This window comes from Penicillium roqueforti (genome assembly GCF_015533775.1).
Source record: "Penicillium roqueforti strain LCP96 04111 chromosome Unknown scaffold_08, whole genome shotgun sequence".
Taxonomy (NCBI): domain Eukaryota; kingdom Fungi; phylum Ascomycota; class Eurotiomycetes; order Eurotiales; family Aspergillaceae; genus Penicillium; species Penicillium roqueforti.
In genome coordinates, this window is record NW_024067572.1 from 635480 (window position 1) to 649751 (window position 14272).

At 50.4% G+C, this 14272-nt stretch overlaps 5 protein-coding genes across 5 annotated transcripts; 3 read left to right on the forward strand and 2 right to left on the reverse strand.

The window, feature by feature from the left end:
* Positions 1–131: 131 nt before the first annotated feature.
* Positions 132–1357, forward strand: LCP9604111_4304 (glycoside hydrolase family 16 protein; the record flags this gene model as incomplete). Its single annotated transcript, XM_039071989.1, has 3 exons — positions 132–257; positions 318–550; positions 628–1357. 3 exons carry the CDS (start codon positions 132–134, stop codon positions 1355–1357), a joined length of 1089 nt encoding a protein of 362 aa, XP_038929866.1.
* A 424-nt stretch (positions 1358–1781) lies between these two features.
* Positions 1782–5117, reverse strand: LCP9604111_4305 (putative capsular associated protein; the record flags this gene model as incomplete). Its single annotated transcript, XM_039071990.1, has 7 exons — positions 1782–3357; positions 3405–3829; positions 3882–4034; positions 4089–4502; positions 4568–4887; positions 4949–5007; positions 5074–5117. The coding sequence occupies 7 exons, from the start codon at positions 5115–5117 to the stop codon at positions 1782–1784; spliced, it is 2991 nt and encodes a 996-aa protein (XP_038929867.1).
* A 1315-nt stretch (positions 5118–6432) lies between these two features.
* On the forward strand, positions 6433–9600 carry LCP9604111_4306 (ribosome biosynthesis protein KRE33; the record flags this gene model as incomplete). The annotated part of the gene is made up of 2 exons (XM_039071991.1): positions 6433–9407; positions 9468–9600. 2 exons carry the CDS (start codon positions 6433–6435, stop codon positions 9598–9600), a joined length of 3108 nt encoding a protein of 1035 aa, XP_038929868.1.
* Positions 9601–9910: 310 nt separating this feature from the next.
* Positions 9911–11507, reverse strand: LCP9604111_4307 (putative disulfide isomerase; the record flags this gene model as incomplete). Its single annotated transcript, XM_039071992.1, has 3 exons — positions 9911–11222; positions 11298–11305; positions 11358–11507. The coding sequence occupies 3 exons, from the start codon at positions 11505–11507 to the stop codon at positions 9911–9913; spliced, it is 1470 nt and encodes a 489-aa protein (XP_038929869.1).
* Positions 11508–11855: 348 nt separating this feature from the next.
* On the forward strand, positions 11856–13352 carry LCP9604111_4308 (F-box protein; the record flags this gene model as incomplete). Its single annotated transcript, XM_039071993.1, has 1 exon — positions 11856–13352. The coding sequence occupies one exon, from the start codon at positions 11856–11858 to the stop codon at positions 13350–13352; it is 1497 nt and encodes a 498-aa protein (XP_038929870.1).
* Positions 13353–14272: the final 920 nt, after the last annotated feature.

Sequence of the window (14272 nt, forward strand, 5' to 3'; positions counted from 1 at the left end):
CTTCTATTGTTTCTTGCCATTGTGATCAGTATCTGGGATACTAGATCTTTCCCAGTCTTTGACAGACTCTCTCTTTCCAATCCCTCTTTCTCCTCACAAACATCCTACAAACCCCCTATCATTTAAGCATAATGCAGCTATTCTCAGCCCTTCTGCCCACTGTGGGCTTGTTAGCGCAGGTATCTTCCGCTGCATACACCCTACGCGATGACTATGGTACCACCGACTCGTTTTTTGACAAGTTCAACTTCTACACGGTATGTCTATCAGCATTGGTCCCGACTTTTTGCCTCATAATAAACTCATCTTATATATAGGACACTGACCCCACTAATGGTTTTGTGAGCTATGTCGACCGGAACACCGCATCGGGCAATGGTCTCCTCGACACGAGCAACGGCATCTACATCGGCGTTGACCACTCCAACACCGCCAGTACGCCTGGCCGCCAGAGCGTCCGCCTGGAAAGTACCACTACCTACAAACATGGTCTTGTTATTCTCGATCTGGCACATATGCCTAGCAGCACATGTGGCACCTGGCCCGCCTTGTGAGAACCCCAGCCGCAATCCCTTTTTATTAATCAGACAAGGAAATAAGAAAAAGAAAATCGCTAACACCCTCCAGCTGGATGCTCGGTTCTAACTGGCCCAATAACGGCGAAATCGACATAATCGAAGGCGTAAATGAGCAAACCCAAAATCAAATGGCCCTGCACACCAGCGACGGCTGCACTATCAACAACGGCGGCTTCACAGGAACCCTCGACACAGCGAACTGTTACGTCCAAGCCAGCGGCCAATCCTCAAATAGTGGCTGCTCAATCCAAAGCGACAGCACCCAGTCCTACGGCACAGGCTTCAACAACGTTGGAGGCGGCGTCTACGCCACCGAATGGACCGGCTCCGCCATATCAGTCTGGTTCTTCCCCTCCAACGCCGTGCCGGCTGATATTTCATCGGGAACTCCAAACCCGGCGGGCTGGGGCACGCCCACAGCACTCTTTTCCGGTGGCTGCGACATCGACTCGCATTTCAACGATCTGCAGATCGTGTTCGATATTACCTTCTGTGGAGACTGGGCGGGCTCGGTTTGGGGTTCGTCGAGTTGTGCCAGTTATGCCGCATCGTGTGTCGACTTCGTACAGAATAATCCCACGGCTTTCCAGGAGACATACTGGAGTGTGCGGTCGCTTAAGGTATATCAGGACTTGACTAGCTCCACGAGTGGTGCTGAGGGTGACGATGAGGAGGTGGATGCTGATTGGAATTCTACGGCGTCGTACGAGCGCTCTGTGCCTAGGAGTTCTATGAGGCATCGCCGGCAGCCCAATCATCATAGGCATGGCCATGCTTAGATGCTGATGCTGATGGATGGATTGTTTTCTGCGTTGAAAGTGATATGGGTTCGATCTGTTTTGCATTTCGATAGTGATCTTCGATTGTAAATATCCCCTTTTTTTCAGCCTGTTTCTTGATTTTCGTTCATCTTACGGTCTCTTTACTCGTCCGGGCTCCGATGGTCTGTGCTGGTCCACAGCTGTGGGAGGACGAGCACATTTGATAGGCTTTATTCTTTATTCTTTATGATGACTTTATGAATATCTCTTCCATCTTGATGATGGAATGAAAATGGGCAATAACAATCATGAGCATGGTTATGCTCTGTATATATTTCTTCTGAGCTGTAAGTGCTGAGCAGACTACGATTGATATACAAGACAAGAATATATACTTGAATATATGTACCAACTAATAGTCATATTAACATTAAGATTAACCTCACGCCCCAAACCCAAGAACATCGCGTTGATCATCCGTAAGCCGACCCCACTCCAAAAGCAACCGGAAGAAGTAGATCTCCATATCCTCCTTCCTCAACGCCGTATTCGCCCACTTCCGCCCTTCCTCCGCAATCCACTTCCCCTGCTGATCATGCGCCTTCATGCGCATCTTCAGGGGCGCATTAGGATCACTCTCCTCGGATGCGGCAGCAGGCACGCCCGCAAAGTATGCAAGCGTACTCCACAGGCCATGGAGACGGATATCGACAGGCACAAAGTGCATCCATGAGGTTATACGGGAGTCGAACCACTGGCGGAACAGGCCCGTTTTAAGGGGCAGGCTGTGGCTGTGTAGGAAGGGGAGGAAGCGGCCGCTGAAGCCTGCGCCATCGAGGTCGAAGAGGAAGCGGTGCGACCAGTGTGCTTGGAAGTCTGCCCAGCCTGCGGTGCCCAGCTCTGCAGCTTGTTCGTCGCAGTCGCCGCAGCGGACGATTGGGTCGGCGAGGTGGACAGCGGTTTGGAGATGTAGCTCTGCAGCCGGGGCGCTGCCGTCCATTGTCTCGTATTGGAAGGAGTTCTCATTTGAGTCTGCTGGGAGGAGGACGGAGACTTGGTTGTTGGTGTTATTGTTGATTAGATGGGCGAAGCGCTGGCGTGGCATGCCTTTCCATTCACCGAAGCGGCTGACGCCTTCTGATGTACTGCCGAGCCAGTATAGAGAGTTCTCTTTCTGGCCATAGTCCAGATCCGGGTATTCGTCTGTCGGTTGATATTTCACCTTGTCGATGTAGTTCCATGGGCTTGGGAAGAGGATGTCGTTGAACCCGGTGAGAGCACTTTGGCTGAATACCGGAATGAGTTCCTGAGACACCTTGAAGGAGGCCGGGGAGATTAGGAGACCATGGAGGAAGGCAAGGTCAGGTTGGTGGCAGATTTCGGAGGCGAGGTTGAAATCTAGGGGGAATTGACCCATGGAATGGGGAGCCACGCATGAGAGACATATATCACGACGGTTCCAGATTCGCTGAGAGCGCACCTTCGATGACGGCGGGCAGACAGCGCTCACATAAGGGTCGAAAACACCCCTCCACGCTCCGTCAGTGAATACGGTAATGTTGGTTTGATCGGCCGGTTCAATCGGGTCCCAGCCCTCCTCTCGGTTGTTCGACCATGTCTGCACCATGCGCTCTTTGGGGATCATTGCTTGCATCCCAGTCTGCCGGTTCAGCATCGATATTTTCTCCCAGGGAACTGCAACACGGGGTTCATCGTTCAGATTGAATACCAAGTCCATATCCGGGAGATATTTGGTAAAATTCTTCATCATGTCCGCGGCACCCGCCACCATCCACGCATGGGTCGGTTTTATGCCTTCTTGCACCATGGCCGTGCCGTTGCGAATTCTGATCCCACCGAGATCGTTGAAAGGGTTTGTGGCTAGCTCGTGTGTCATTGCACGGATGTGCTCCGGAGCCAGGGCTCGAAAGGGAAGTAGATCATGGTATATCTGATCGAAATCATCGATGATAACTGACGATTGGGCAGTGGCATATTGATACCATTCACCAAAGCCCCTAGACAAAGATTAGTTGAGTTGTGCACATGGGTATTCAAAACTTACGGTGGTGGATGCTGATTATATCGCCTCTGGTATTCGGTGACAGCGTCGCCAAGAGTCTTGCTTCTAGACGCCTGAGCGAGATAGTTGTGATGATGAATTCCACCATCCTTTATGAGGAACTCAATCGGGTGTATATTATCAAGGCGATGCTTTCTCACTGCAAAAACGAGACTGATCCCACATAGCACGGCAAACAATATTTGTATGGCAACGTTGGTGCGATATAATTTCGGCTCTTCGTCATGAACCACTCGCGTAAGAAGAAACAAGAGGGTACCTGTTAAAGATGCCGCCAACGGGAGAACAGCATGAGTTAGAGAGATAAATGGGAAGGGTGATTGTCCAGTGAGAGCCGATAAAGAGGAAAAGTATACGATCATGAAACCGCCTATAATTGACACCCCAAGGATGTCGAAATGCGGCAACTAAAGAAATCAGTATTGGCAGAGATGAGTATAGATAATTGGGAGGACCAACAATATGCCAGGCAGACAATACCAGTATTACAACCAACACAGACTGGCTGAAAGCGCCGCGCGAATACTCTAGATCCAACATTGGTTGACCTGCAAGTTCAGGCGAGCTATCCGGTACCCAGATGGATATAATACTCCAGACCAAAGAAAGACCCTAGAAAGATCATCAGAAAAAATACTCCCCACACGATCGTACTCGTCTGCTTACCAAGAGACCAGCTCCAAGGAACGTTAAAGTTCGTTTTCTGCGCGCATCATCAAATTGAGTGCCAATCCGACATAGCTCGGTAATACCGATAAGTATAACAGAATCAGCAAAGAGGTTGAACAGCCTATATGATCGTAGGTGCGATGCGCCATTTGATACAATAGGACAGATATAGGTTGACCGGGTTCCAGCCGAGAACGATGAAGCCAAGAGCCCACCAGTCGACAAGAATGCGGCTGCAATTAAGCCTCTGAAGCGGCTTTGCGTGAGATAATAGAAGCTCCGGCGTGAAATGGAGTATATCACCTGTAGCGGCGGCTTGTCGAATCGCTGGGTGGGGACATATCTGTCCACTTGTCGCGATCGATGGTTGCGCCAGTAGTCATAGAGCGAAATAACGAAAGGAATAGTGTACTATTCATGACGCCGTATTAGTCGCATGAGAAATTGAATGATAAACAATGTATTCAGCCACTTACAGCGTATCCAGCAGGCGCGCATTCAGTGTTTCGAGTTACTTGGCGGAAAGACTCGATTCGCAAGCCACACAACCCCAATAAGAGACCGAGCTTTATCCACCACGATTGGACCCGTAGCCGAGGGCGAGTCTCGACATCACCCAGTACAAAAGATGAGGTTGAGACGCGGGAAGGAAGCTCAAATTGTTCCGCGAGAGGGATAACAGGCCGTTTACTTGTCGGCGAGGATGGCGCCGACCCCAATGAGATGAACCGACTCCATACCAAAATAGTGGCCCCCGTAAGGAAACACACCAGAACTGATGTACTAATGGGGCGATCTATACCGGCGCAACAGTCAGATCAAGTTGTAAGACATTGATATCCACGGCGACGACTCACCAAAAGCGTATGTGGTATTATAGGAGGTAGTAAGGAATAGCGAGCTTAAAAGAAATATGCTGCCCATATAATGCGATCATGAGCCTAAGTCTCCAACAATGTGAGATAGCTTGCTAGATACTCACCCCACACAGACCTTCAACCCGAGGTCGGAAGATAACTGGATCATATTGCGCCAATCAGTTTATGATCGTTCTAAAGCGTCCCAGGCCATTTCTGTGAGTCCAAGAATTAATTGAACAGTTGAGAGGTGACAAGACAAAGACACCTCCTGTAGATCTTCAGGAGATTGACAGTGTTCGAAACATGGAAAGAAAAAGCAGGGTAAGGAGGGCCAAGAGGGCCCTTTGATCCACTGGCGGCTAATCAGAGGCAATCCGGAGTGCTGATCCATTAGGGTTGCGTCAACGGACGGGTTATGATGTATTTCACGGTTGGACCTTTTACTGCGCATGTAACGATGGGCCCTGCCTTGCATTGCTTGTATTCTAATAAGGTATCTTGCCAATGAGTGGTGGAACATCTCCAGCCACTATGCTCAAATCTGTTAGCTCCTGGTGGTTAGCTGGTTTTTACCCGGAGATACATTGTATTGCAAAAGCAGGTCAGCAAGAAATGCCGAGCCATTCAGCGGCCAGAATCAAGCCTTGGTCAACTTCACGACCCACTTGAGTCCTGAGCGTCATGTCGCTTGTGCGACCTTCCAATGCATAAGCTGTTGTACTTCGTACATCATGTTCGGCTTTCTAGGCAGATCCTGCAAGCAGCTGTCCTATACATCGATGTACTTGACGAAGGTACACACAGCCAAGGACTAGGACACGCGTCATATTAGCCAAGAACCTGTTTGTTGTACCCTGTCGGCTCCATTCGCATGTGGTGAAATAAAGATGGCCCAGGCGACCCATGGTTAGCGCCAAAAGAGCACTCAATTAAATTTGACTAAGCTCAAAGCAGTTCGTGGATTTCCTAGCTGGATACTCCACGTCATCCATAGCCACGTGATCTGATAAGGGTCCAGGCGGTCCACTGTCTATCCAATGAAATGTAACCGCGGCTAGTCCGTTTCGAGCATTCGACCTCAACATAGAGTATCCCACGTGACTTCCCAACCCCGCAAGACCAATCATATGTACATACTAAAGGCCATCCGTATAACCTCTTATAAGGGACCTTAGAAAAATGGCTTTCTTATTAAGCGTCTTTGTTGTATATTCTCATTGACTACAACATATGTTGTATATGCCCGAAAGGACGCAGGGCTGGTCTGCAGAGCTCATCAGATATATACCGCCTACTTCTTTGGGGTGACCCTGGCAAATCACAGCCACGTGACAGGATATACTTATATAATCAAGATGGAGGCGGTGTATACCTCGGGCGGTATCAGAGAGCAGTATCATTTTTTTAGCCGCTGGGAAGTTTTTTTTGGTCGCAAGACGAAGCTAGGTGTTTTTTCCAATCAACACTACTCCTGAATCGCCATGCCCCGCAAGGCGATTGACTCGCGGATTCCCGCTCTTATTCGGAATGGTGTGCAGGAGAAGAAGCGCAGCTTCTTCGTGGTTGTTGGCGACCATGCCAAAGATGTGATCGTGCATCTTCACTATATCATGTCCAGCGTGGACGTGAAGCAGAACAAATCAGTACTTTGGGCGTACAAGAAAGACCTTCTTGGCTTTACGAGTCACCGGAAGAAGCGCGAAATGAAGATTAAGAAGGAGGTCAAGCGTGGCATTCGCGAACCGAACCAAGAAGACCCATTCGAACTTTTCATCACCCTCAACCAGATCCGCTATGTATACTACAAGGAAACCGAGAAGATTTTGGGTAACACCTATGGCATGTGTGTGTTACAGGACTTCGAGGCCATGACTCCCAATTTGCTTGCACGAACCGTCGAGACCGTCGAGGGTGGAGGTTTGGTCATCCTGCTTTTGAAGAGCATGACCAGTTTGAAGCAACTTTATACCATGTCCATGGATATTCACTCGCGATACCGAACAGAAGCACACGATGATGTTGTAGCTCGATTCAACGAGCGATTCATCCTGTCCCTCGGAAGCTGCGATTCGTGTCTGGTGGTCGACGACGAGTTGAACGTGTTGCCCATCTCCGGCGGCAAGACCGTGAAGCCCCTCCCGGCCCCCGAAACAACGGACGAGTCAGCTTTTGGCACGAAGAAGGAATTGAAGGAAATCAAGGAGAGCTTGGCAGACTCGAAGCCCGTGGGCCCTCTGCTCAACTTGGCTCGCACCGTGGATCAAGCGAAGGCGCTTCTGACCTTTGTTGATGCAATCGCTGAAAAGACGCTGAAGAGCACTGTTACACTGACTGCCGGTCGTGGACGAGGAAAGTCCGCCGCTCTCGGTGTCGCCATCGCCGCGGCTGTCGCTCACGGCTACAGCAACATCTTCATCACTTCTCCCAGTCCAGAGAACTTGAAGACACTCTTCGAGTTCATTTTCAAGGGCTTTGATGCACTTGGATATCTCGACCATGTTGACTACACCATCTTGCAGTCGACAAATCCCGACTTCAACAAGGCTGTCGTGCGCGTGAACATTCACCGCAATCACCGTCAAACCATCCAGTACATCCAGCCTCAGGATGCGCAAGTCTTAGGACAGGCAGAGCTTCTCGTTATCGATGAGGCTGCAGCTATCCCTCTACCATTGGTGCGCAAGCTGATGGGGCCTTACCTGGTGTTCATGTCCTCCACTATTAATGGATACGAAGGTACGGGCCGGTCCCTATCTCTGAAGTTGATTCAGCAACTGCGGGAACAATCTCGAAGTGGAGTCAAGACAGACGACACCGACGTCGCCGACCGCAGCACAGGCAAGTCAGCCAAGGGTGCCGACAAGAACCTGAGCGGCCGAACCTTGAGAGAAATCACTCTTACAGAGCCCATTCGATATGCCCCAGGTGATTCTGTCGAGAAATGGCTGAATAAGGTCCTCTGCCTTGACGCAACTCTTCCCAAGTCGCACATGAACACACAAGGCTGCCCTCACCCCTCGCAGTGCCAGCTGCTTCAGGTCAACCGTGATACCCTATTCTCCTTCCACCCTGTCTCCGAGAAGTTCTTGCAGCAGATGATGGCGCTCTATGTTGCCAGTCATTACAAGAACACACCTAACGACCTTCAGCTTATGAGTGACGCACCCGCTCATCAACTCTATGTGCTCGTCCCGCCTATTGATGAGGGGGCCACCAAGCTTCCCGAGCCACTTTGCGTCATTCAGGTCGCTCTCGAGGGTCGCATCAGTCGCCAAAGTGTTCTCAACAGTTTGAGCCGTGGCCAGCGTGCAGGAGGTGATCTCATTCCCTGGTTGGTCAGCCAGCAGTTCCAGGATGAGAACTTCGCCAGTCTCTCGGGTGCTCGTGTTGTCCGTATAGCGACTAACCCCGAGTATGTGGGTATGGGATACGGTTCCCGAGCTATGGAGCTTCTGGTCGACTTCTTCGAGGGCAAGTTCACCAATTTGGAGGAGGAGGCCACTACCGCCGAAGAGCAAATGGTCCGTGTTACGGACGAAGAGCTCGCCGGTTCTAGCCTCTTGGATGACAACGTCCATGTCCGAGACATTCGCTCCATGCCCCCGCTATTCGGCAAGCTGACCGAACGTCGCCCTGATGTCCTTGACTACATTGGTGTCAGCTACGGTCTTACCCCATCCCTCCACAAGTTCTGGAAGCGCGGTTCTTTTGTCCCGGTGTATCTTCGTCAGACCCCCAACGATCTCACAGGAGAGCACTCTTGCGTGATGGTTCGCACCCTCTCCACTGGCGAGACTGACGACGCCTGGTTGAGCGCCTACGCGCGCGACTTCCACAAGCGATTCCTCTCTCTGATGTCCTACCAATTCGGGCAGTTCCCGTCTGTCCTCTCCCTCAGCATCTGCGAGTCTGCCAACTCCGGTGCCAAGAAGGACCCGAAGTTTAAGCCGCGCGTGCTACAGAAATCCGACCTCGATGCCGCTTTCTCGCCCTTTGATCTCAAGCGTCTGGATAGCTACGCCAACAACCTCTTAGACTACCACGTCATCCTGGACCTGGTCCCTACTCTCTCCGACTACTACTTTGGAAACCGTCTCGATGGCAAGGTCAGCCTCTCCGGCGTGCAGCAATCCATTCTCCTCGCCATCGGTTTGCAGCACAAGAACCTCGACGACCTTGAGAAGGAGCTGAACCTCCCCTCCTCCCAGCTCCTTGCTATGTTCCTCAAGATTGTCCGCAAGATTTCCACCCACTTCCGCAATCTCATCGAGAACGATATCGAGCAATCTCTGCCCGCACAGAAGGTTCGTATCGAGACCTCTGCCGCTCACGACGATGAGCCCGAAGTCAACCTTCAGCCTCTGCCCATCAGTCTGGAGGATGAGCTTCTTGAAGGAGGTAAACAGATCGATAAGGAGATGCTCGCCAAACAGCGCGCTCTGAGCGCATCTAATCCGTAAGTTTTAATCGCTTTGTCTGCCTATCGAAACAACAATAACTGATTTCCAGCCCACAGTGATGGACCTGACAGTTCCAAGTCCTCTAAGCGCAAGAAGGTCGAGACTGCGCGCGATATATACGACAAGGAGATTGACTCGAAGAGACAAAAGATGATCAAGAAGGGCACCGAGGGCCGCAAAAAGCGCTGAATTATTTGGGTTCTGACCAGTTTTCTTTTTGCATTAATGTACGGTGTTCGGTTTCTTGGGTCTAAAAAGACTTGCTTGTGTCTAGTATTTGTCTGTATTCTTCAAGGTTCATGTTTTCACAGGATATCCGTCTCTTGTACATACATATGAATCATGTTTATTATGCCTACAATGAGTTGATTGTTCCTAGAGATAGACGTAATATTCCTTAACCGCTTGATACATAAGCTTATGCGATTCGCTCTCAAATTTTTGAATACTAGATAGAGGTCATCAGACTAGCATTGACCACTTCCGGGGACTGAGATAATCACAGCTCATCATGCTCCACGGCCTGTTCGTCGGCCTCAGGCTTAGGTTCAGCATCAGCTTCGACTGTCTCAGCATCAGGTTCAACCTCAGCTTCCGCCTCAGGCTTAACCTCAGCCTCATCACTGACCACAATACCCTCAGGCAACTTCTCTTTAGCACCCTCACCCAACCGAATGGCATCAACCCAAGACTCAATAGCGACAGCCCCAAAGTCCGCATCGGCGCCACTGAACCGACGCCACCATCCGCGACGCGCATTCAACGCGATAATTTCAACCGTCTGGCCGTCAGCTAACGCCAATGCCTCACGCAGAGTCTTAGACCTGGTGTTGATAGCAGGGACGGCATAGAGCGGGAAGAGGTGCGTTCCGCGCTGGGCGTGCTTGTGACCGATCTCAGCTAGGCTTGCGAGCGCCTCGGTGGCAGGCGCTGGAAGCGCGGCGTCAGGCTCGCTCGCCTCAGGGAGAATGACTAGCACACAGGTGCCGGACTTTGATGCGAGACAGGCTGAGTCGAGGGATTCGGGGGTAGAGAGGGTTGGAATTGGGGGTGCGGGGATAGGGACTTGAATCGGCTTGGCGGAGGGGTCTGTTGTGTCCTGGTTCTCGGAGGCGGTGGGTTTGAGGTCCTCGGCATCGTCGACGATGGAGGTAGGCTTGGAAGCGGGCTTGGACTTCGGTTTCGACTTGGGCTTGGAGTCGGACGCGGAGCGGGGGGACGCGTCGGGGTTGGGTGTTGCCGCTTGGCTCAGGAATTCTGTGATTGGCTTCTTCTTCAAGTCGCCGGTGTAGATTTTGTGCTCAGTATCAGCGCTGGGGACGAGGACAAGCGTCGGGAACTCGGTTACGCCGAACTTCTTCACGGAGGCGGATTCTTTGTTCCGTACTTGGGCGATGTCAATTGCACCGAGGAAGTCAACTGCCAGAGCACGGATCAGAGCACCAGTTGTACCCTTCTCTGTGAAGAGGATGGCCTTGGGCCGGTCCTCGTTTTGTCCAAGCCATTTGTCCAAGTCCTTGTCTGTTGCGCGCTTCACGTGGTTGGGGATGCGGTCGACGACTGCGTCGACGATACCTTTCGCGCTGCGCGCACCTTGGTAGTCCTCAACACGGGGCTTCCCGGGCTTCTTGGAAGGTGTCACTATTTTCAAGGTCGGGAAGCCCTGGACACCCATCTGTCCGCAGAAGGCTTTGTTTTCGTCATCGTCGCAGTTGATCGCGGCGACTTTTGCGAGTCCGTCAAGGTTTTTCGCGGCTTTTTCGAATGCGGGTTTGAGGTTCTTGCAATGGCCGCACCAAGGCGCGTAGAATCTAAGTGGAAAAGGTGAGTGAAGGTCGGAGGGTGGAGGCAGAGAGCTAGATAGCTTGAGTGCGGGAGAAGCTTACTCGACGATCTATGCAACTATTAGTCGATTTTGCGCATTTAGGAAGACCATAGGCACTCACCGAGGTATAATTCGAATTTGCAATAAGCGAGTTGTAGGTTTTAGGATTCAACTGGATCACCGGCGAATTCTTGGTGTATAGTCCATCGGCGTTAACAGGCAATGCCGCAAGGAGCGACGTGACAAGCAAAAGACTGGCACTGTGCAGCATAATTGGTGATTTGGCAGCAGGTATGAAACTCAGCAAAGAAGCCAAAGAAGCCAAAGAGGAATAAAGAAAAGACAGATGGTCCGAAGTATTAACGCAAGGTGTCCTGAAGCTCTTGGCATGCGGAGGATTACTAGGTACTCCGTCCTGAAGATATTCGAGTAGCAAATATCTCACTCAATATGCATGCTGTATATATATCTTGAATTAGTGTAATGATGTTTCCCATCTCACATTAACTAGGTCTTCACGCTGTTTAAATGATTCCTTCGATTGGCATCCGGTGGACTTGTACAGAATCGTCTCCATAAGTTCCGAGTTCCCTTTCTCTTCAATAAACACAACCTAGCAATGGCTAGACCAAAAGAGAGCCATGGCCTGGCCTTCCTACCCCGCGAACTCTTCTGGATGATTCTAGGCTACTTAGAACCAAATGAACTGGTCCGCTGTCGCCGCGTCTCACGTGCCTGGAACGAAGCCTTTAGCAACCCGGCCATCCTACTCGCACTCCTGAGGAAACATTTCCCATGGACAAAAGAAGTCAAAACTTTGAGCCAAGAGACATCTCCTGAAGAACAAGAACAAGGTCGTCGTCTTTTCGACCAGGTTGCATCACGATACGACTACCTAAAACGAGGAAAACCCCGCTCTATCCAGAAGTACCGCCTCTGCGATGACTTTGGTGGCTCTGGAGACCGTGAATGGTATCAGGTGCAGCCATGGGAGTCACACGCCAGTCATATGAGGCGCTTCATTGACCGCCAGTTCTCTGAGGCTTTGTGGACTTTCGAGGATGGCCTGCTAGTCTACCCCAGCGCCGATCATCAATTCCTCGTGCTCATGGATTTGGAAACGGACCGGCAGTTCATGGTACCGTTCATTATTCGTGGCAAAATTGTTCGTCGAGTGCGGCTACAGAAGAGCTTGCTCGTCGTTGAGTGGGCTGAACCAAAGGCCTTTCACTGGCTGAACGATAGTGATGGCGTGCATCGTCACTTTGCGTCTTCCTTTGATGTGACGAGGGGTGAGGACCAGGGCTGGAATATTGTCCCGCGCAATGAATGGAAGATTATGTTTTTAGGGCATCCGCTGAGCGAGCGAGATCGGTTCTTCTCCTCGCATAGCAACACTCACTATGTCATTTATATATGGCAGCCAAATCGCAGCTTGTATACCGCCGACGAAGATGCACCCATTGAGTCTTTGTTTGTCTGGGACATATCGAAACCATCATCATATCGACCTTCATTGGATCCCACTGGACGGCTGAGAGACGACTCACCTGACTCTCCATCAATCGTGGCACGATTCGGATTCCGAGACCTGGAGTTCTTCGATATCCGGCAACGAGGCTGTCCAAGCATTCAACGATTGGAGATTACGGTTGATTCACAGGCGGTCGAAATTACAGAAAACGTTTGCATCTGGCCGGAAGACGAAGCACCGGAGCCATTTGGCTTTCCTCGGCCTATTACTACAAGCATTCCTCTGGTCGGAAATGGGCCTCATCGGCGCCGGGATTTTGACGGAATTCTACCGCCTTACCGTGGGAACTGCAGCATGCTGGCAGAGAGTATGAGGCTAGATGGGTGCATTATGACGGACCCTTGGTTTGGTGTTATTGCTCACGTGGCTATACTCGAGCCTGATCTTGGCTTTTGTCTTCACTTCGATCCTTGGACGTGGGTCCAAGATCAGACTATCTATTTGACTATCCAGACACCTCGCTCGAGCGTCACTTGTGACAATTGGGATTTCGTCGGTAGAGGAAAGCTCGCTGGTAGTGAGAAATATCTGGTGGGCGAGAATTGCAATCGAGAGCTAGTGATTTACCGGTTTGATAGATGAATTGAAGGACAAGCGGACTGGGCCACTTCTGCGGCCTTTCTCCTTCACGACGCAATGACCCTACAAATCCGATGATATAAGAAACGTTATATATAAGAGCATACAGACGTGATTTTGGAAGTTCTTTTTAGATGTCTTTAGATGCAGTACAGTGACTTTTCTATATATAACCAGGGATTGGTTTTCGTCAATTCACCTCTGCTTTCTCAAAGGCTATATTGATCTCCTTGCGTATCTATCATATACCTCTCTCACTATTTCGTCGGTTTAATGGCAACCGTACTGAACCGAATTTTACACCGTACCAATCTATGGGTACTAGGTAGAGGAAGCGATTATTTATGACACAGTTGTCTTCCTCTCCTTATTATACAACAGCTGAACGCAATACCCAAGAAGTGCAAAGAATTTGAGCTAGCCTAGGGGATACACGGCCTCAATGCTATGGAATCATAGATTTGGGTATGAACTTGTCCCTGATTCTGGGGTTTCTGGTATCCATCACGGGCTATCCAGCGTCACCGACCAAAACCGCACCTCGCACCCGAGTTAATGGCCATTGGTGGATATGGAGTGTTTCAAACGAGAGAACGAAGGAATTAAGTGACTAAAAAGTAATTTATATACCTTTATTTCGGTCAAATCAAGCACACAAAGACGGAAGATTCGTTTTGTGTGATGGCGCGTAGGGTAGAATTAGAAGCCGAAGTGAATATACAGGCAAATCAGTTACGTACCAAAAAAAAGATAGGTGCATGAGAAGGAAGTGGTCGTTTGGTCAGGATTCAATAAACTCGATTGATTATCGGGTGCGTAGTCGGCCATGATATTGGCTATGATCTCTTTTTTTTTTCTTTTTGCAGTTTAGACAAAAAATGAAGATTGAAAAGTCTCTTCCTCCCACCACCCCCGGGAGACCG